The sequence below is a fragment of the Mixophyes fleayi genome, chromosome 3 (assembly GCF_038048845.1).
Source record: "Mixophyes fleayi isolate aMixFle1 chromosome 3, aMixFle1.hap1, whole genome shotgun sequence".
NCBI lineage: Eukaryota > Metazoa > Chordata > Amphibia > Anura > Limnodynastidae > Mixophyes > Mixophyes fleayi.
In genome coordinates this window covers 43,549,806-43,572,175 of record NC_134404.1, presented here as the reverse complement: position 1 = coordinate 43,572,175, position 22,370 = coordinate 43,549,806, and the positions used below count along the sequence as shown (strand labels likewise).

General features: G+C 41.5%; 1 protein-coding gene across 2 annotated transcripts in view; it reads right to left on the bottom strand.

Moving 5' to 3' along the window:
• The window catches only part of NBAS (NBAS subunit of NRZ tethering complex), a 477,499-nt gene that overhangs the window by 271,949 nt on the left and 183,180 nt on the right, over window positions 1–22,370 (bottom strand). For both annotated transcript variants that reach the window (XM_075201412.1, XM_075201413.1), the window contains exon 29: window positions 20,078–20,180. In XM_075201412.1, coding sequence (XP_075057513.1) covers window positions 20,078–20,180 — 103 coding nt within the window. The remainder of the gene's footprint in view (window positions 1–20,077; window positions 20,181–22,370) is intronic.

Sequence of the window (22,370 nt, the reverse complement as noted above, 5' to 3'; positions counted from 1 at the left end):
TGGGTGTCCATCTCCACTGTCTGTAGGCAACAGGGACACATTTAAGGACTGCACTTGATGTTTGCGATTTTTACAAGGGTAGAGGTAGAGAATAAAATAATTACATTATAATGGTGCTTTCCCCATTTTTATAACAAGATACCAGAGGGACTACCTTTAATTCAGCAACCACCTTAGCTAACATAGCGGCAATTCTAAAGCGGGGAAGAGATCCCACACAATGTCCAGATTATAGACCTATATCATTACTCAATGCTGACCTCAAAATATATGCCAAAATATTAGCCAACCCACTCCTTCCACTGGGCATATCTCAGGTCCTCAGGCCCCAGATAACACCAGGAAAAATCTATGACTTGATCCACTTTGTTCAAGAATGAAAATCCCCTTTCTCCTGTCTTGGTTCTAGAGTCTAGACGCTGAAAGGGCGTCTGACCGCATTTCATGGCCATCCATATATAGGATGCTTTGGGCTATGGGATTCTCTGGGAAGTTCCTTGATGAGATTTCAGCCCTGTACCGTTCAATCACAGCAACTGATGCTTTGTAATGGCCAACAGTACAAGACAAATGTGCCCTCCCCCCCTCTGATCTGTGCCAGGGCCGGACTGGCCATCTGGCACTTCTGGCAAATGCCAGAAGAGCCGATGGCTAGATGGGCCAGCCGACACTTCTTGGATTCCTGCACCTCTGCTGTGCGACGGACGAGGGCTCCTCTGCTCCCTCCCCCTTATATTGTGCACTGTGCCCTGCAATGTGGACACAGTTTTTATTTTTTTTCTGACTAGGGCGTGGGGGGGTTTGCCGCAATTTTCCCGGGAGGGGGTGCGCGATTTTTCGCACGGGAGTCGCGGAGGTGCCGTGACTTTTGCAGGGGGTGTGCGGATTTTCGCACGGGGGGGGCAGGGTTTTCACCAGTGTGGGAGAGCCAGGGGGGGGGAGCTGGTGCTGGAAGAGGGTGAGAACCATGAAGGAAGAGGGTGAGAACCATGGAGAAAGGGGGTGCTTGAAGAGGATGAGAGCAAGGGGGGAAGGAAGAGGGTGAGAACCATGGAGGAAGGGGGGGTGTTGGAAGAGGGTGAGAGCCAGGGGGGAGTGGGTGCTGGAAAAGGGTGAGAACCATGGAGGAAGGGGATGCTGGAAGAGGGTGAGAGCAAGGGGGGAAGGAAGAGGGTGAGAACAAGGGGGGAAGGAAGAGGGTGAGAACCATGGAGGAAGGGGGTGTTGGAAGAGGGTGAGAGCCAGGGGGGGAGTGGGTGCTGGAGAGGGTGAGAACCATGGAGGAAAGGGATGCTGGAAGAGGGTGAGAGCCAGGGGGGAAGGAAGAGGGTGAGAACCATGGAGAAAGGGGGTGCTGGAAGAGGGCGAGAGCAAGGGGGGAAGGAAGAGGGTGAGAACCATGGAGGAAGGGGGTGTTGGAAGAGGGTGAGAGCCAGGGAAGGAGTGGGTGCTGGAAGAGGGTGAGAACCATGGAGGAAGGGGATGCTGGAAGAGGGTGAGAGCCAGGGGGGAAGGAAGAGGGTGAGAACCATGGAGGAAGGGGGTGCTGGAAGAGGATGAGAGCAAGGGGGAAGGAAGAGGGTGAGAACCATGGAGGAAGGGGGTGCTGGAAGAGGGTGAGAGCCAGGGGGGAAGGAAGAGGGTGAGAACCATGGAGAAAGGGGGTGCTGGAAGAGGGTGAGAGCCAGGGGGGAAGGAAGAGGGTGAGAACCATGGAGGAAGGGGGTGCTGGAAGAGGGTGAGAGCCAGGGAGGAGGGAAGAGGGTGAGAGCCAGGGAGGAAGGGGGTGCTGGAAGAGGGTAAGAGCCAGGGGGGAAGGGGTTGCTGGAAGAGGGGTGAGAGAGCCAGGAGGGAAGGGGGTACTGGAATAGGGGTGAGAGAGCCAGAGGTAAAGGGGGTGCAGGAAGAGGGGTGATAGCCAGGTGGGAAGGGGGTGCAGGGAGTAAAGTGAGAGGGACAAAGGAGAAGATGGTGCAGGGGCATAGGTAAAAGAAAGTGTAAAGGGAGAGACATCTTAAGAATGGGAATGTCAGGCAAGCAGCCATCATAAAACACAAGTAGTAATGAAGAATGGGAATGCACAGAGGGGACAAGAAAAAGAAAATAAAGAAAATAAAAAATCAAGCCTTCATACTCCATTCACTTATATTTCCCATACCCCCACTTCTAAATTTCCACTTTGACCACTGCCCTCGGTCCCTGCTCCCGACTGGCTGTGTGAGCCGACAACTGCAGATCCCTCATTGCCCAGCGTGCCCAGTAGGAATACAGAACACAGGATGCCATAATCAGGTAAGTTCATATATTTTCTCATGTGCAATGTGTTTTAACCATCCTTTGTTGAACTGGGGGCACTACTGTGTATCCAATGGTGTTTAAAACACTATGCATTGCTCATTATTGCGCTGTAATTTTCTTGCATATTTATCTGTACAGAGACTTTTAATTAAGAGGAAAAAACACTGCTTGTCATAAATTTTATCTGTGATTGTGTCAATATATCTATTTTTGTTTGCATTGTAAATGGTGTATTAAGCTGCTCCTGGGACTCACACTCTAGTATCTGATATGCTGTACCAATTTTTATTTGTAAATGAGTTTTTTGTCTGGGCAATACTGTATGGCATAATGTTATTTGGGGGCACTACTGTATGGCATAATGTTATTTGGGGGCACTATTGTGGCATAATACTGTATGGTATATGATTTGTGGGCACTACTGCATGGCTAAATATGAATTGAGGGTAATATGTGGCATAATATGACCTGGGGGCACTACGGTGTGGCATAATATGAACTTCTGCCAAAGGCAGGTCTCTCATTGTTGTATATGACGGGGGCCCAAAGAAGTTGCTGTACTGGGTCCCAAAATTCCTCTTTTCAGCCCTGCCTGTGAGTCAATGGGGGTAGATGTCTCCAGGTAAATAATCTAAATGTTTTCTATCTAATCAAACTGATGGATCACATCCAATTATCTCTCACCCACCTCCTCTATCCCCCTTAATTAATATACTGTGTTATTTAAAATGAATAGAAAGGACGCATAACCAGTTACAGTAGTATAAAAAAAATATTTTTCTCTGACATTTTGCTGTAGATGGAAATACTTTTAATGCAGCCGCGTGGGTTCAAATGATCATTCAATAGTTATGTTTTTTCTAAAATATTTGTTAGAGTTTTATTTCATGTGGAATGATTCATGAAAATTCTGCCATTACTATTAATTGAGGGAAAAGGGTACCTGTTACCTATATGTGTGTAAGTATTCTGTTGTTGCTATTTTGTTGCAGATTTGAAAAAAGCAAAACATTGGTTTCCTACAGTGGCGCCTGTATAATTGGTGGTATTGCTGTAGTATGGGGTGGCGTGCTGGTGGCAATGTTGTAGTGTGTTTGGGGCTTAGTATTGCTAATAAGTAGGAGAGGGTATTGCTGTAATGTGAGGATGATGTCAGTTGCTGTAATGTGGGGGGTGATGCTGGTTGCTGGAATGTGGGGGAGATGCTGGTTGCTGTAATGTGTGTGTGTGGGGGGGGGGGGAAGGTGATGCTGGATGCTGTAATGTGGGGGTGATGCCAGTTGCTGTAATGTGGGGGGTGATGCTGGTTGCTGTAATGTGGGGGTGATGCTGGTTGCTGTAATGTGGGGGTGATGCCAGTTGCTGTAATGTGGGGGGTGATGCTGGACGCTGTAATGTGGGGGGTGATGCTGGTTGCTGTAATGTGGGAGTGATGCTGGATGCTGTAATGTGGGAGGTGATGCTGGATGCTGTAATGTGGGGGTTGATGCTGATTGCTGTGATGTGGGGGTGATGCTGGTTGCTGTAATGTGGAGAAAGGGGGTAATGCTGGTTGCTGTGATGTGGGTGGGTATCGATGTAGTAGGAGTATGTGTGGGGGGTTATTTATTACTGTAATTTGGGTACTAATAATGTAATGTCATGGTATTTATTGATGTAATAATTTAACATGGGTGCTAATAATGTAATGTTGAGGGTCATTTGGAGAAATAAATACCCCCCCCCCCACACACACTCATAGTACATCATGTTGTACTACACCAGCAACGTGCACTGCGCCAGCATCAGTGTGCAACAATATAGTGCATGGAGCCCACAAGAGGTGGGCCTGTGTGCTTTAAATGCCAGGGCTGATTTTTAGTCCCAGTCCGGCACTGATCTGTGCTCTAGTTATTCAGCCTCTTGTGGCTATGATAGCAGGTATAATGTTGGGTAGCAAAGAACATAAATTCGCCCCTTGTTCGTCTAGTAAGAAGGACACAAAACCCACTTTCTTCTCCACCTCTTTAATGAAACTAAACAATGTGGTCGATATCCAGGTTATAAAATTAACCCCCAGAAAACAGAGGTTCTAGACTTCTATCTGTCAGACATGAGCAATTCCCTGGAACAATGTTATTTATCCCTTCAAGTGGTATCAATGCAAGTGTCCCGGAGTCCATATAACAAAGCAACATCACCAACTCTTCCAGGATAACTTTCAGTGCATCCTGTGGAGCAGGCCAAAGCCCACTAGAAAATGGATACTGGTGGAAGCAGAGACTCTGAGGGTGGTCTCGCTCCCAACCCCATACCATCTAAAATCTGTTTCTCTTCACCCTGTAATATCCAATTCTCTAACATATTGGGACTGCCAATAATCTGTGCTTAACTCCAATTATATCTCTTAAATAACCCCAGGTTTTCCCCAGGGCTGTTTCCACATTCATTTAAACCATGGCTGGTAAGTGGTATAAGGCATATGAACGACAATATTACGCATGATAATTCCTTTCCCCCCTTTGCTGACATCCAGGTCCAGGTCTAATGTAAAATACTTAATAACTGTTTCCAATATTTACAAATCAACCTATACAGCAGACTCTTCACCACATGTGATTGGCTTAGTCTCCGGAAGGAGTCAAAGGGCCTACCTAGTATCTACACCGTATGCTGAACTGAAGACTCCGGACTCAGCTCCTAGAGACTCGCATGGTTGGCGAAGTAGACAGACCTTGGTGAGAGCTTGGGTGACGGGTACTTGCCAGAATTTAGAGAGAACGCAGCCACAAGCTCTATTTGCTTAAGAGTACTAGAGAGCGTACACAAAATACAAGTTATTATACCGGCGGTATTATGTCCCAACTAGACTGCACAAGCTTAAACCAGATACCTCAGATAGAATGTGTAGGGGCTGCCCAATAGAGGTTTTGTGTCTCCAGAGGTGGTGGCAATGCCCAAAGTTATCCACATTCTGGATATAAAAGTATAATATGCACCACTTTACTGATGGGCAGTCCCCTCTCTCCCAGGTTTTCCTCCTCCCTATGGGAGTGCCATCTGGAGCCAGAATAAGGTCATAAGACATACTTCTGCTTCTATGCCAGCTAATAGGTGCGATATGCAGCACCCTCAAGTCAAGCTATCATTAAAAGGATTTTCCTTACACACCAAATGGATTATATGACCAGCATACTTCTGAACTCTTCCAAAACCTTCACAGAAGCTGGTCATCCTTTTTTCTTTTTAATACTGGTCTTCCATTATACATAAGGTTCCTTAAATGATGCACGTTCGTATATTCAAGATCTCATCAATGAATGCAAACTGATATTCATAATGTGTTTCCTTTATGTATTAGTCTGTCCTCTTGGCTCACAAACCTCCCCTCCACCATATCCTATTCCACCCTCCTCTTTAGAATTATTATAATAAAAAGTGATCAGCTCACCGTGATATATCACTTTCATTGCTTATTGTTAACTTGCTGGTTCACACTTCAATTACACTTCTATCTCAATTGCATGTTTCTATGCAGCTTTAAAATGTAATGTTCTTTCTCAAGTGTCATTTCATCTACTTCTATATAAAATTTATATAAAAATAATTACTGAAAGCGAGACAGTAATGTTTTGGACTAGAGCTGTTAAATGTGTTTTCAGTATTCAGGGTATATAGTTGTCACAGTGTAACACGGTATACAATGTAGCCATCAACAGCAGTGTAATGATTGGGTATAACTGGTTTGTACACATTTCAGAATTGGAGACAATAAAAGGATATACTCCTATATTCGTATAAACAATAAAAATAATATAATAATGTTATAAAGAATAAAAAAAAAAAAAAAAAGACTAAACAAAAACTCCACCGAAAATGTTTAAGATTAAACCACTTAAAACAGACCAAACAAAACAGCTATAAAAGTATTTTTATCCCCTTTCTTTTACCAATCTCATTTCAGGAGAAATGTAATTAATATAATAAAGTGTAAGTGAAAAATGTTGTCAGTACATATGTAAAACAGTACCAACAACAACAAGCCTGTGCTTGGAGAATGTAGCGCTGTGTGACAGGACGTCACAGAATACAGACATGGATCTCACCGCGCGGATCGGCTCCTGTGATGGTGTACTAGTGGTGTACTAGAAAGGTTTTACACACTTAGGGGCATATTTACTAAACTGCAGGTTTTAAAAAGTAGAGATGTTGCCTATTGCAACCAATCACATTCTAGTTATCATTAATTTAGTACATTCTACAAAATGACAGCTAGAATCTGATTGGTTGTCCCTTAGTTTTTACAAAGGTGCAGAACTCTGAATTGTGATAAATAAATACCAGTATACAAACTATATCCTAGTTAAAAACGGTGGTACACCCAGCTGTTTTCAGGCACCTTAAGCCCAAGTTGTGGTCAGTTGTGAGAACACACCTACAGACATGTAGTCTTTCACTCATATGAACTAGTTTATTCTCCACTACAAGAGAGGATTACATAGAGCACAAGTTTTCGGGGGGTGCTGGATTTCCTTGAAACAAGGTGCAATTCACAGATTTTATAACTGTCAATGATGCTGTGTAATGACACTGGTAATTACAATCAATCCCCGCAGAGAACAATGCAAGTTTACAAAACATCTTGTATCATAATAATTACTTTTCTTTAATACCTTATCTATACAAGACATATAAAACGTAGGTGTTCGCTCACTCAGTACCTTATATTTTCTGATCTGTGTAGTATGACCAGCTATTACTATATAGTGACAACCCCCCCTGGAATACAGCTGAGCGCTTCACCCCCAGGAGGATCCAGACGGGAGTAATCAGGGTAATCACCGATCCTAGCAGCAATCTTCATACCTTAAAAATGCTGCTGTGATGTGATTGGAAAGAAGGGGGCAACCAGTGATGGAGGGGCGTGGCTATGGAAAATCCCCCCCTCCCCCCCCAAAAAAAAATAATTCTAAGTCCGCCCCTGGCTCCAGCCCCCATGAAGAAACACACTACAGATCTCACATACAGTGACATATTAGTCTTATGCACCTCACACCATGGTAACACACATATGCTCTAGTAAAGGGAGGACAGACAAAACGGCTGTTTGACACAAAAATAAACATTACTGAATGCAGATCTCCTAATTCCAAGAACAGCAACAGGCAGTCATTCCTTAAATTAGAGGTGTCCAAACTCAGTCCTCAAGAGCTACCAACAGTTCATGTTTTCACGATTTCTTTAAGCATGCACAGGGGAGCTAATCAATTTGGCTGGGTCAGTAATTATCCCACCTGTTTTAACAGACAGAAATCCTGAAAACACGATCTGTTGGTATTTCTTGAGCACTGGGTTTGAGCACCGCTGGCTTAAATCATTAAATCCCACTAGCCTCAATTAGAGAAACCCCAACATTAACACATTATGGCTACATACACACTTGGGTGTTATAACTCTGCAATTAAGATTTGTTTCAAAGGCAAATTAAGTGAAATTAAACAGATGTGAAAATAAAAATTATTGTACCAAACGTTTAACTGCAGCGTTTTCTTGTTTTGCATGAAGCGTACGGTTACATTTTTAACCCTTATATTATCTGTTAAGATTGTAAGCTCATTGGGACAGGGCAATCTTTATATTCTGTTGTCCGTTATTTATTTGTGTCATGATCCACCCAATATACAACATTACACAAAATGTTGCCGCTACATAAAGGATAATAATATTTGATGCAAACTATTTAATTTTTTTACAGAAACTAAGAGACTTCTTAAAAAAAGAAAACTTAAAAATAAATTCTTGAAGTTAAACTTCAAAGTATTTAAATTTATTTTATTTACTCTACAATCCAAGGGAGGTCGGAAAGTTGCTTTTTTTATTTATTGTTTCTTCTTTGCATTTTATTACTGGGGAAAATTGACACATTTCAGGTCTTTGTTAAAACTCCCATATGTCTTTTCAGAAACATTCCCACAAAGCTTTTATAATTTGCTTTCAAAGCGTTTCCCAGGGGATAAGGAGATTGGCAGTCATATCCAACTAAATCTGCAAACTGTAATAAAAAGCTTCAAATCATTTTCAACTTTTAACAGATGTCAAGCTTTCTAAGTAAACGATGCCAGTCGCAGGCTTGTTCGGGCTGTGTGGGCTTAGTTGATTAAAGTGAACATGCAAATAAACAGCATGCATCAACACAGATCCCGTTCCGTCGTAATATCAGCATTTCACATAGCGCTGGAAGGCTATTTATATTTCTTTATCATCAAGCATTGCATGGATGTACTGTATTAAGCTGATTACATAGCTCCGATAGTGTATGTTACAATTGTACACTGGTCCCATCCCTCCCCTGTGTGTCATGGGTAAGAGGGATGCAAACAGTTCAATGTTAGATTACAATCTTATAATAGGAAACGGTGACAAGAGCACATCTGCTGCTAGCACGGCGAGCTAGGACGTCTTATACAGGTTTTTACTTTAATTACTTTGGAAGGAAAAAAGAGAATACATAATTTGATTACAAAATTAAAAAAACACTCATAACAATATAAAGACAATAATTCAAAGCGTCACTCGGTAAAACTCTACAGACACTCTCTCTAAACCTCTTCACATGCTGAGCAGAAACCCCTGTCTTGTAACAATGAGCTCCAACAAAGTTAAACAGTCTGTCTGTAGTTTGAAATAGATTGAGCACTGTTCCGTTTTTAGCCCCTGGGACAGTAGATACATTATTATTCACCTTTATTTATAACATGGGGACATAATATGTAACAGTATACAATAGCGGTAAAGGATGTACTGGATAGATGTCATGTACATGGAAATTCTCAGACGTCCGTTCTCCTCATCAGGAGTGGTTTACTTTAAAATGGCCATCAGCGAGTAGCTAAAGTGTTCCTAAACCTTCTCATGGTGTCAGTGCGGCTGTCACTGTATAACATCTCTTGCGTCTCTGCCTTTGCGCGGGGAGTCCTCCCATGGAATCAGAGCCGGATTTAGACCTCATAGGGCCCTAGGCAGGATACTGTTTTTGGGCCCCCTCCCTGAAACAATCCATAGCACTATATTTTTGCAGCCTACCATATACCCCTATAGTTACGTAGAAGTGAAAGCATGTGCCGCTGCATGCCTACCATATACCCCTATAGTTACGTAGATATGAAAGCCGGCGGCACGCCGCCAAAGGAGGTGAGGGCGTGGCTTGCATCTTTGGGGGCGTACCTAACATGTGAAAAGAGCAAGGCCACCCTGCTGCAGAAAAAGGCACCCCTAATAATTACCAAGCAGTCCTGTTTTTTTTAAGTAGTTGGGTCAAAACAACATAATAAATATTGAAGTCAGGGCAGAAATACTTACTTAAGGTGTTTGCAAAAATAATACGCATAAATCCAAGTATGTGCTCTTGTCACTTTTGTCCCTCTATCATCACACTGTGCCCCTTCATTGTCACTTTTGCCCCTTCACAATATCACATGTGCCCTTTCACCATCACCTCTGTGCCAATCACCATCACCACCTCTGTGCCAATCACCATCACCACCACTGTGCCAATCACCATCACCACCACTGTGCCCATTACCACCTCTGTGCCCTTCACCATCACCACCTCTGTGCCCATCACCACCTCTGTGCCTCTTCACCATCACCACCTCTGTGCCCTTCACCATCACCACCTCTGTGCCCTTCACCATCACCACCTCTGTGCCAATCACCATCACCACCTCTGTGCCCATTACCACCTCTGTGCCAATCACCATCACCACCTCTGTGCCCTTCACCATCACCACCTCTGTGCCCTTCACCATCACCACCTCTGTGCCAATCACCATCACCACCTCTGTGCCCATTATCACCTCTGTGCCCTTCACCATCACCACTTCTGTGCCAATCACCATCACCACCTCTGTGCCCATCACCACCTCTGTGCCTCTTCACCATCACCACCTCTGTGCCCTTCACCATCACCACCTCTGTGCCCTTCACCATCACCACCTCTGTGCCCTTCACCATCACCACCTCTGTGCCCTTCACCATCACCACCTCTGTGCCCTTCACCATCACCACCTCTGTGCCAATCACCATCACCACTTCTGTGCCAATCACCATCACCAATTCTGTGCCCCTTCACCATCACCTCTGTGCCCTTCACCATCACCACCTCTGTGCCCTTCACCACCTCTGTGCCAATCACCATCACCAATTCTGTGCCCCTTCACCATCACCACCTCTGTGCCAATCACCATCACCACCTCTGTGCCCTTCACCATCACCACCTCTGTGCCCATCACCACTTCTGTGCCAATCACCATCACCACTTCTGTGCCAATCACCATCTCTGTGCCCTTCACCATCACAACCTCTGTGCCCATCACCATCACCACCTCTGTGCCCTTCACCATCACCACTTCTGTGCCAATCACCATCACCACTTCTGTGCCAATTACCATCTCTGTGCCCTTCACCACCTCTGTGCCCATCACCATCACCACTTCTGTGCCCCTTCACCATCACCACTTCTGTGCCCCTTCACCATCACCACTTCTGTGCCCCTTCACCATCACTTCTGTCCCTTGTTTTACTTACCTTTCTATTTTCTATTGCGCGCTGCTCCTCCTCGGTGAGTCCAGATGTAAAAAAAAAAAGAAAGAAAGAAAGAGTCACGTGATCGCTCATCGGGTCCCGGCAGCCTCTCCTCCTCTCTCTCTATCACTGAGACACTGAGAGGAGAAGAGGCTGCCGGGACCACGACTCGCGGCACCCGACCCCCCCCTCTCCCGATTCGCGGCACCCGACCCCCCCTCCCCCGACTCGCAGCACCCCCCCCCCCCCCCGCACGAGTCGCGGGGGGGGGGGGGGGTGCCGCGAGTCGGGGGAGGGGCCAAATTTATTTTTTTTTTCATTTTTTTTTAAATTGATCCTGTCCCCCCCAGCTGGGCCCTCCGTGAGCCGCTAGGCCCTAGGCAGGTGCCTAGGTTGCCTAGCGGTAAATCCGGCCCTGCATGGAATAGATTGCTATGAGGCAAAACTCGTAGATTATAACAAACAGTACACATATTTAATGTGGTACAAAGTACACAAGCTTATTAATGGTCCCCAATAACAAAAAAACAATCTATGCAGAAGAGAATTCTGATAGTCATATTCTATATATCGACTGGATAAAGGTAAAGCACTGAACCAAAGTGCTGCCATGTATGACATTCCCAGACTCCCCTTCTCCTGTAAAGGAGACACTTGTCTATTCTGCCCAGGAAGTGCTTAAATATATTCAGAACACTCTCAGCTTATCCTTAAAAAAAAAATAATTCACAATTTATTACTGCTGATTTTATTTCAAGAAAACTAAAAAGCCCGTCTTCTCTATTCCTTTGTGAGCTGAAACTATACTCAATTTTGTATAATTTTTTTATGTACCAGTGATATACATGGAGCTTGCCACCCAGTCCAGGAGAATATAAGCATTGGCAAGTTGTCACTCAATAACATATTGCTTCAAGGGAAGCACAGTGGCCTAGTGGCTAGCACTTCTGCCTCACAGCACTGGGGCCATGAGTTCAATTCCTGACCATGGCCTTATCTGTGTGGAGTTTGTATGTTCTCAGTGTGTTTGCGTGGGTTTCCTCCCACACTCCAAAAACATACTGGTAGGTTAATTGGCTGCTATCAAAATTGACCCTAGTCTGTGTCTGTGTGTGTGTGTGTGTGTGTGTGTGTGTGTGTGTGTGTGTGTCTATAGTAGGGAATTAGACTGTAAGCTCCAATGGGGCAGGGACTGATGTGAATGAGTTCTCTGTACAGCGCTGCGGAATTAGTGGCGCTATATAAATAAATGATGATGATGATGATGATGATAAGCCACCTCCTTTAATATCAGACATTACAGGTTATTTGTTTGTGTAGATTCTATTATTTGAAAGGACATCTTAAAGCAAAAAAAAAAATCATAAACGGTTTCTCCTGGACGGTATTTCCAAACTATAACAATAATTAAGTTGGAGTCTTCTTTGAGAACATCTTTTGTGTTTGCTGGCAACGTATGTATAGAACGTTGTCTTGCTTCGAAAAATTTCCATTAGTGTTTCTTGATTGAGGTTTGTTTCTACCAAATTCATATTAAACAGGTACAATATCCAACTTGATATCATGCTTAATCGAGGAACATCTGGCAAAATCCATTGGGATAGGATTACTGTTGTAGAAACAATCATTAATAGTAATTGTTTGTCCTCTCTAGTCCGCTTCTGATTCACTGCCCTGGTATTAATGTTCCAAATTTCTCAAACATCAGTCAAGATAAGTGTTATCTTAAATGTTGATGTTATACTGTATAGGTTTGTATTGTGCTTCCAAAATTCTAAAGACTTTAGGACACATCCACAGACAATGGAAAAGCTCTGCCTGAGGTATCTGGCATTCACTATTTGAATTTGAATGGATAAGAAATTTTAACACTGGCAGATAATTGGCTCTATAGAGAATTTTAACATTTACTTCACTGTATAAACTAAAAACTAGTAGATTATCTATTATTATGTGGAGCTATTATGCAAACCCTAGATGTGGGAAGGAGTATTGTGCCTATCTTGGTGATATGGATGATACACGTTGAAGGTAAGTATGATGACGTGTGAAGGATTTGACTTGCAGCCCAACGTCCAATTATGATTATGAATGAGGTGTCAAAAGGTATTTGGTTCTAAAGTGTTGGAATTTATATATAATATAATTAGGCCAAGAAATCCGGACTATTCTATTATTTTCTCTGTATGTAAATATGCTTGTAACGGAGCGGCTATTACATGACATATAATGTGCACATAATATCTACCTTTAGAAAAGCCTGGAACACAGATAATATATTTTGAAACTATAATTATATTATATTATATATTTTTAAATATGTCCAGATTAAGCAGTACAATTTGTCCATATGACTGTACCAACTCTGGGTTTTTATGCGGCTTGTGTAATACCATGAGTAGGTTAATGTCCGTTGGAGCTGAATTACCAGCTAATATACATTTTCTAGTACTCCAGCAGTGTCCCATTGTGTAATCATCACCATTTATTTATATAGCGCCACCAATTCCGCAGCGCTGTACAGAGAACTCACATCAGTCCCTGACTTATTGGAACTCACAGTCTAAATTCCCTAATATACACACACACACACACAGACAGACAGACTATGGTTTGGAGTTATGTTTTTGGAGTGTGGGAGGAAACCGGAGCACCCGGAGGAAACCCACACAAACACGGGGAGAACATACAAACTCCTCACAGATAAGGTCATTCTTCTATTATTATTATGATTTCTTGTGCGGTTATTGGGAACACTAACGTTTCTCCCCCCTTCTCCGGCATCTCACAGAAATGTAATACCTCTTTGAGGAATATCCTCGGTAGGTTCATATAGTTGCGTGCAATAGTTTAAAAATTTGTCATGAATCTGTTTGGGTTCTAAGCTCATAGGAGAGTTACTCTTAATGTAGGCTAAAGGTTTGGATAATGTATTTCTCCAAATCAAGTCTGGTTAATAGTTTGCCAGATTTATTGACCCAGCTAAAGTATTTAGCCTAATTTCCGCACGTTTTGTAGAGCGTGTGCCCTATAGATGTGTAACACACGATTTCTAAGCTCTGGTCCTTGCATACTCCCCACCAGGACAGAATCAGATTACATCACCTCTATGAAAAGCCAGAATCATTATTAAGATAAACCTCAAACTAAGACCTGCTTAGGGTCCTAGAGTTCTGAAGCGGAACCCTGCTATAACCCATTAACACAATGCAAAAACACTCTAAACAACTCATTTCTACATGACTGTAGCTTGTAAGAAACACAGTATCTTCAAAAAGAATATCTATTGTATTTAACATTCTTATAAAACCAAGTGCTCTGACAGAATACATAGAGCGCCTAAGGCCACGACTAGTGTCATCCATTGTATTAGGAGAAACACCTAGATGGCAGATTGAGTAAGTCATCTCTATTCACTGGCATTTTGTACCTGGAAAAAAACAAAGCTCAACAGAGTGATCAGGAAATGTGGAGTGGACAGAAAATCTTCATAGCTGACAATGGTAGAATAAAGTCTTCACCCTTCAGGCTGAACTTGTCACGTTGTTCAGCTCATTAAAGTTGACTGCTCACCAATTATTGTTACCAGTTCTATTGCCGGAGTCCCCAGCTCAGATATGACACTGGCTCCATTTGTCTAGGAGAATGTTATCTCAGAGTTATTCATTTTCTTGACATCTGCGATACGCTTTACATAAAGCCTATACCAGACAGAAGTGAATGCCTGGAACGCAGGCTGCTCTGCTAATCAAGGTGTGCTAAACTCATGTTACTACGTAGGATAAAATATAGTCTACGGTGACTGTGGACAATGCATATAAGAGTTAGACAGGAGATGCTGAAGATTATAGGAGAAGCTCAATATAACCAAAAAACACCTACCGTATTTCCCCCTGTATAAGACGCACCTTAATTTTGGGGCCCAAAATTTTAAAAAAAGATGTATTACATTACTGCACAGTGTTGTTGACAAGAGAAGTCGCGTGACTTGTCTATTGTCATCAACGCTGTGCAGTCTACTGTATACATACCATACTGCAAACACGCTGGGCTCAATTATTGGCGGTCATCGGAACTGCCGGTCACGTGACTGACAGCTCCGAGACATCAGAGACTGTGGGAGGCGCCTGAAGGACCCTTTCCCTGAAACTAGGAAGCGCAGATCGGTTCAGCAGGGACTCCTCTCTCTTATACTCACACCAGGGATCATTATCTTCATTCAGGTAATAGCGCTGGCAGTGTATAAGACGCACCCTTTTTTTCAGACCCAAAATTTGGGGGGAAAAGGTGCGTCTTATACATGGGGAAATACGGTATGTACTGCCCATGTAAAATACTAGTGCTCCCACTCTGTAGCATTGCTACTATATGTACTATAGAGCTCCTGCAAGTAATATCTATGTACATGGTGAGCTTTAGGCAGTTCTAATATCGTCTCTTCAGTATTTCTTAGGAATACTGGGGTGTTATAAGGTATAACGCTAAGTTCATATGGTTATTACAATCCAACTGTCTAAATAATGCTAATATTTTCATGACAGCTGTCAGGCCTGTCTAACATTGGTCTTGTCTTGACCTCAGCAGAGCAAGCAACGTGACCGCTATAACAAGTGCTCCAAGCCTCATAGACAAAGATGTGACGTTTGTAGAAATGATTCTAAATAAGGGAAGTTGCACATTAGTTAGAAAACATAGAAGGTATAGAATTGTATCTACTTTCTTTCTGTTCATTGATGTTACAAAACTTTAACATATTAAAAGTACTATCAATAGAAAATCAACAGTAATAATGTCCTATCGTGTTAGGGACAAATTATTCTGTTACCATAACCTTTAATAGCATTACAAGTCGTATACATAATGCAGCCCGTAGTGTAAATGATAAGGATAATGGAAGTGACTGAAGAGTTCTATGACCATGGTAGTCATCCGAGCATTACAATACAGGTCAGAGAAACACAAAGTTTCATCACCGAAGTGGTGGCAGCAGAGCTCACTGTTTATACAGATGTTATATACACGAGTTTACACATAGATTAACACCACTTGTGACTAGGGATGTGCACCTGCCACTTTTGGTGTCTCGTGTTTTGTGTTTTGGATTCGGATTTGCTTGAGGTTTTGGGTTCGGATTTGTTTCGCAAAACACCTGACGAAAAGGTTTTGGTTCGGATTTAAGGTTTTGGATTCGGATTTATTTTGAAAAAAACATAAAAAGTGTTAAAAACAAGTTTTTTGGTTTATTTTCACTCCTACGCTATTATTAACCTCAATAACATTCAATAACAATCATTTCCACTAATTCCCAGTCTATTCTGCAGAATCAGTGAACTTTGTAATATTGCAGTACCACTGGACTTATACTGCAGGATTGTTTTGGATATTTTTTTTTAATTTCTTTTTTTTATAATTATTTTTTTTAAATTTTTTTTATAACTTTTTTTTACATTTTTCGTGCTGTGCTGTGCTGTGCCCTTCTAAGGGCATTGTTATTTCCCCAGCACAGCACAGCACGAGATATAGCAGGACAGAGGACCACCTAACACACCCTCCCTCTACCCTGATCAATGCCCGAGAGAAGATGGCGGCGGCTAGCGGGGAATTTATAGGATCCGAGTATCGCGAGATCTGACAGCGGGATTATGACTCAGAGCCTCAGTTTCAGTTTTGCAATTGGCGGGAATACCCGGATGTGTCTCGGATCCGGCTCGGATCTGCAACGTTCGGGTGGGCTCGGATTTCAGATATCCGAGCCCGCTCATCTCTACTTGTGACACTATTTCCAAAGTAACAAAGAAAGAAATGTATTGGATCCACAGAATAAATACTTTAATTGCAAATGGCCTTAATCATCATCATCATCATTTATTTATATAGCGCCAGCAAATTCCGTAGCGCTTTACAATTGGGAACAAACATTAATAAGACAATACTGGGTAATACATACAGACAAAGAGGTAAGAGAACCCTGCTCGCAAGCTTACAATCTATAGGACAATGGGAGTTAGAAACACAAGGGCATGTGCTACATCATATTACACAATGGACCAGCCAGACTGCAAAGGTAAAAGTACTGAGTGGGCTGTGTGTGTTGCAATGTTGGTCAGAAGGTTGTTGTCTTGCGTTAATGCCGATTTTGATCTATATTGGTTTTTATAGTTATTTTAAACCAATTTAATATATATATGAAGCCTGCACTTACAATTTAGATCAAAGAATTGTCTTATGGAAAGAACTTGCTTTTTAGGATTGTATTTACATTACAACTTTTAAGGTATACACGAGTCATTTTTCAGATTCATATTTTGATGTTAATCTTGTTTAAGAGAATGAGATGCTGATCATGGTTATGTATAATGTTCATTTGTTACATTACATCAATTTTGATTGTAGTTCTTATGAAAGAGCGTTGAATATAAATATAGTTTTATGCACTTATAGGTATGGAGATTGAATGGTGCTTTCATATATAGTGCAATAGCAACCATTTATATTTATTGAATAAGAAGATTCATATCTTATAATATTATTATGTGTATTCACCTATTTACCAGTACATTTACTTGATTTGATAAAAAAAGAGTTATATTTGGAAGATGCACAAGTATATTCATTGTATGAGATAGGAACGTGATTACTAATTCACCCGTTCTATTGTAATAAGGATATTAATGACATTTCTGTCATATACATTTCATACAATCATTATAATGATATAGTCATGCGGTTTGAGATTTTATGGAAATGAGTCTATTAGTTCAGTTATTTTGGACTTGTTTAAGTATAGTTATTAATTGTTTTGTTCATATAACCTGATATGACCCATCGTGTTTAAATGTGTAGATCTACTTTTCGTAACCATGGTAATCCTAAACGAGACGCTGATTTGTCGTTTGGGTAGCCGTGATTAGATGATGTTATAAATATCACATGATCAGAACAATTAGATACAACATTTTACTAATGCCGAGTGGCCTTATATATAAAAAAAAAAAAAAAGATCACATGACCATTTTACTACGAGATATAAATGAATATCACATGATCGATATATCTACAATCGGGTGCATTGATGTAAAATTGTTCCATTCTTGTTTCATATATGTATCGCGGTTATTAATATGTGTGTATGTTTATATACAATTTTATTGTATTGTGAAGGATAAGATATTTGATGCTATTGGAGAATTGGAAAGCATTTACTAATTCACCCATTCTATTGTAATAAGGATATTAAGGGAATCTTGTTTTTGTTATATATATACATTGCATATAATCTCATTATAACGCTATAGCTATGCCGATTTGGACTTTATGGAAATGAGTCCATTCATTTCAGCTATTTTGGATTTGTGTAAGTATAATTATTTATTTTTCTGGTCATATAATTGGATATGACCCATTGTGATTAAATGTGTAGATCTTGCCTCCCTCCTCGTCATTCTCCTCTCCCCCCTCTCCCTCTCTGCGTTCTCCCCCTTTCCTCCTCCTACCCTTGTGTCTCTGTCCGTCCTACCCTCCCCTTAGATTGTACGCTCCTTTGAGCAGGGCCTCCTCTCCTCCTGTTCTCCACCACCTTAACTCTGCTCTCCAGCTCCTTGTCTCCTCCGTGAGGTCCACCTGCCCTTCTAGCTTCACCGCTGGGGCCTCTCACCTTTCATCTAGCTGTACTTTGAGCTTCTGAGTTACTGTGCTTTTTGTTAACTGTACCGTGCTGTCTCACCCTGTATCATGTTTCTGTCTGTCCCTGTACGGCGCTACGGATACCTAGTGGCGCCTTGTAAATAAAAATTAATAATAATAATAATAACTATGGTAATCCTAAACGAGACGTAGTTTGGGCAGTCATGTGTTTAGATGACGCTATAAGTATCACATGATCGGAACAATGGGAGATAACAGTATACCGAATGGTTTTTAAAAAACGATCACATGACCATTTTACTACGAGGTATGAATGGAGATCACATAATCGATATATCTACGATTGGGTATATTAATGTAATATTGTTCCATTCTTGTTATATATGCGTACCGCTGTTATTAATATGTGCATATGTTTATATACAACTTTATTATATTGTGAAGGATAAGATATTCGATGCTATTGGAGAATCAGTTTTTGATTGGCAGTATAGGTCTGTATGACATTATAAAAACGAGACCATTGCCATATTTTGACACAGGCCTTGAAAAAGACCCCAGGCGGGTGGAAACGTGTTGGAGGCCATCCTGAAATTATTGCTGTGACTGCCGTGTCATCTGATGGGAGGTAACTTCCTTACAGAGGAGATCCAGTATTAAAGACCTATTATATATGCAGAACATCTGTCTTCTCTGGTAGGCCACTAATTATTCTTTTAAGATTCTGTTTCATGTTTTTATCCATCTTTATCCATTTTGTCTCTTTTATATATTAATAAATTTGAGTGAATGATAATGCACTATGGGATTTTCTTTTGTTTTTTCCTTTCTTTCTTCACGTTTCGACCCTATGAATATGGATGTTAAATGATGATATCTTGATGAAAATACCCCATATGAATTTGATGAACTGAACATTAGACATTTTTTGAGACTATTATTTTTTGCAATCTCTTTCAATATCATTTTGTTATTTAGCGCCTATTGGTGTGGAAATTCCTTTTATTGTATTACCACTTGTGTATTACATCAATATAATTGCAAAAACAACTGTATTTCAATTATCAAACCAGGCCCTACTCCATGGTCAGAATAGATTTCCTGAACAATGATTGTATATTGGGCATATCATTTACCAACTGTTTATAATTTCATTTTTTTTTCTATTTATTTGTTTCATCTTCAATTTATAAACGTATCATGGTTTGACATAAAATACAAACCACAACTACCTTCACCAGTCCTGCTTATTCATAATAGCCAAATAGTTGTTGGAGAAATGTCTCTACTGTCTATAACGAAGGCGCAGGGTGATTAGTCCACTTACCCAAATGCAAAAACATTTACCGCGATGTCTCCTGTGACACAGAAGATTGGTCTTACCTCATAGCAGACGTGGATGCTCAGACACGTGGTCTTACCTCATAGCAGACGTGGATGCTCAGACACGTGGTCTTACCTCATAACAGACGTGGATGCTCAGACCCGTGGTCTTACCTCATAGCAGACGTGGATGCTCAGACAAGTGGTCTTACCTCATAGCAGACGTGGACGCTCAGACAAGTGGTCTTACCTCATAGCAGACGTGGATGCTCAGACACGTGTAGACATTCTGCTGCATCTCCAGGATATCCTGCAGAAGCCCCTTCCAGTGGCTCTCACTGACCGGAGGTTGTCTAGGAAGACAAACACAGAACACAACATGAGCAATGAATGACGGTATCAAGCCGATGGTTACCACATGTAATATACCGGTATTTAGCAGTACAGATAACTCAGAAAACATAAGCACAAATCAAAATTCGACATACATATTCATCTTTAAAAGATATGTATTATGTGATATATTACTAACTGTACATATTATGTGTTTATTTTAATAGTGAGCATAGTTTTCCCTTTAGATATATGCAACATGTCACATAAGTGTGTTCATGTACTGGTTTCTACATATGTAATAAAATAAGTAAAGAATCAACGGACTATCCATCAGGAACCATTCTGTCCCAGGGCTCAAACACCTCAAGTTTCAAATAATTGGGGTAAGGCTGGGTACACACTGCGGACAATTTCTCCTGATGCCAAATCATTAACTATTTTACCAACGACTGATAGTTCTGATCAGCAGCTGATTTATGTGTACACACTGTACACGTTTTACATGATTTACCCTCAGATCTGTGCTCTTCATCTGTCATAACTATCGGCTGAAAAGATCCTGACTCTGTAAACTCCATAGACATCTATATCATCATCATTACCAATCTATATAGCGCCAACATATTCCGTAGCGCTTTACAATTGGGGACAAACACAGTAAACTAATAAACAAACTGGGTAAAACAGACAAAGAGGTGAGAAGGCCCTGCTCGCAAGCTTACAATCTATGGGACAATGGGAGTTTGATACATGAGGTTAAGCCTACATTTTGCATTTCGGCCCGGCCAGACTGCAAAGGTAAAAGTGACTCATAAGCTAAATGATCCTGTCACACAACAATGTTGGTCAGGGGGTAGTTGTCTTGTGTGAAATTGTATAACAGGTGGTAATAGGGTAATCTAGTGAGTTTAAGAGAGTGGTTGAGGAATATCATAAGCTTGTCTGAAGAGGTGGGTTTTCAGAGAACACTTGAAAGTTTGTAGAGCAGAGGAAAGTGTTATTGTGCGAAGGAGAGAATTCCATAGAGTGGGTGCAGCCCAAAAAAAGTCCTGTAACCGGGAATAATGAGGGTGGATGAGAGACATTGCTGTCTTGAGTGCATACACACTGCAGAATTAGAACGACATTGTTCATAGAGATCTTGTGTCCGGTTATAAAATCAAATGATACGATGCGCTTTGGTACGATAATCATTGATCGTGAGCGTTGTACACACTATATCGTACCTAACAGTTGTTTATCATATGACTGGCCCGATAATCGGCTGAAAAATCTGAAGTGTGCACCCAGCCTAACATGCCTGTAAGCCCCCATTATAGTTAAGTTATATGTGCAGGTGTTCAACCATTCTGGTTTATAACACATAAAGCGCATTCCATGACGTGTAACTTCGCAGAGTCTGTTTGTAACCAAACATCAAGAGCCCTTTACCAAAAAAAGGCCGACCATAATCCATTACATTGTTTGACTGATGTTATTTTGTCAGACATCGTTGATGATATTACTCCGATACCACAATATCATATTTTCGTCTAGTATTAAAGGGTGCCATATATATCACTTTAAGAAAGATTGTATGGGGTTTAGTCACAGGACGTGTCTCTGCACACTGGATATAAAAACCTGATTACAAACATGGCCACAGATTATCGGATTCCAACCACATCAGCGAGCCATGTCCTGTGCTTTCATGAACATCTTTCATGTGACCCCAATGAGTTTAGGATCAGTGCACACCATCATTCGGCATGGCGCATTGTGTATTGTCATGCTGAAAGAACACCGATGTGTCATTTTGTGACCAGGGACTTGGAATACAAAACTAATAAATCCCTTAGACTCCAACTCCGATCCCCCATCATTCACATATAATTGAGGTCATCAGCAACAATCCTAATCAAACAAGTTGTGCCTCTGCTTTGTGTTATGTCCTTATCAACATAGGAGCAGCAGAGTTCTACCTACTGTAAAACCTACTGTTACATAAGAAAGAAGCTTTTCAAAAGATGTCAGACCCTGAGGTGTAACCCCTACCCCCCTCCAACTTCCTCTATTTTATTTAAATCTACATTGCTCCCAAATCACTTTAATCTGCCCCATCTCCTGTTTTTCTGCATCTAATCTCAAGCTACCAGCAATTTTATCCCCCAGGTGTTCCCCACCTTTTATATACTCATTATGTCAATTGTTATAACTCTTGCTTTAGT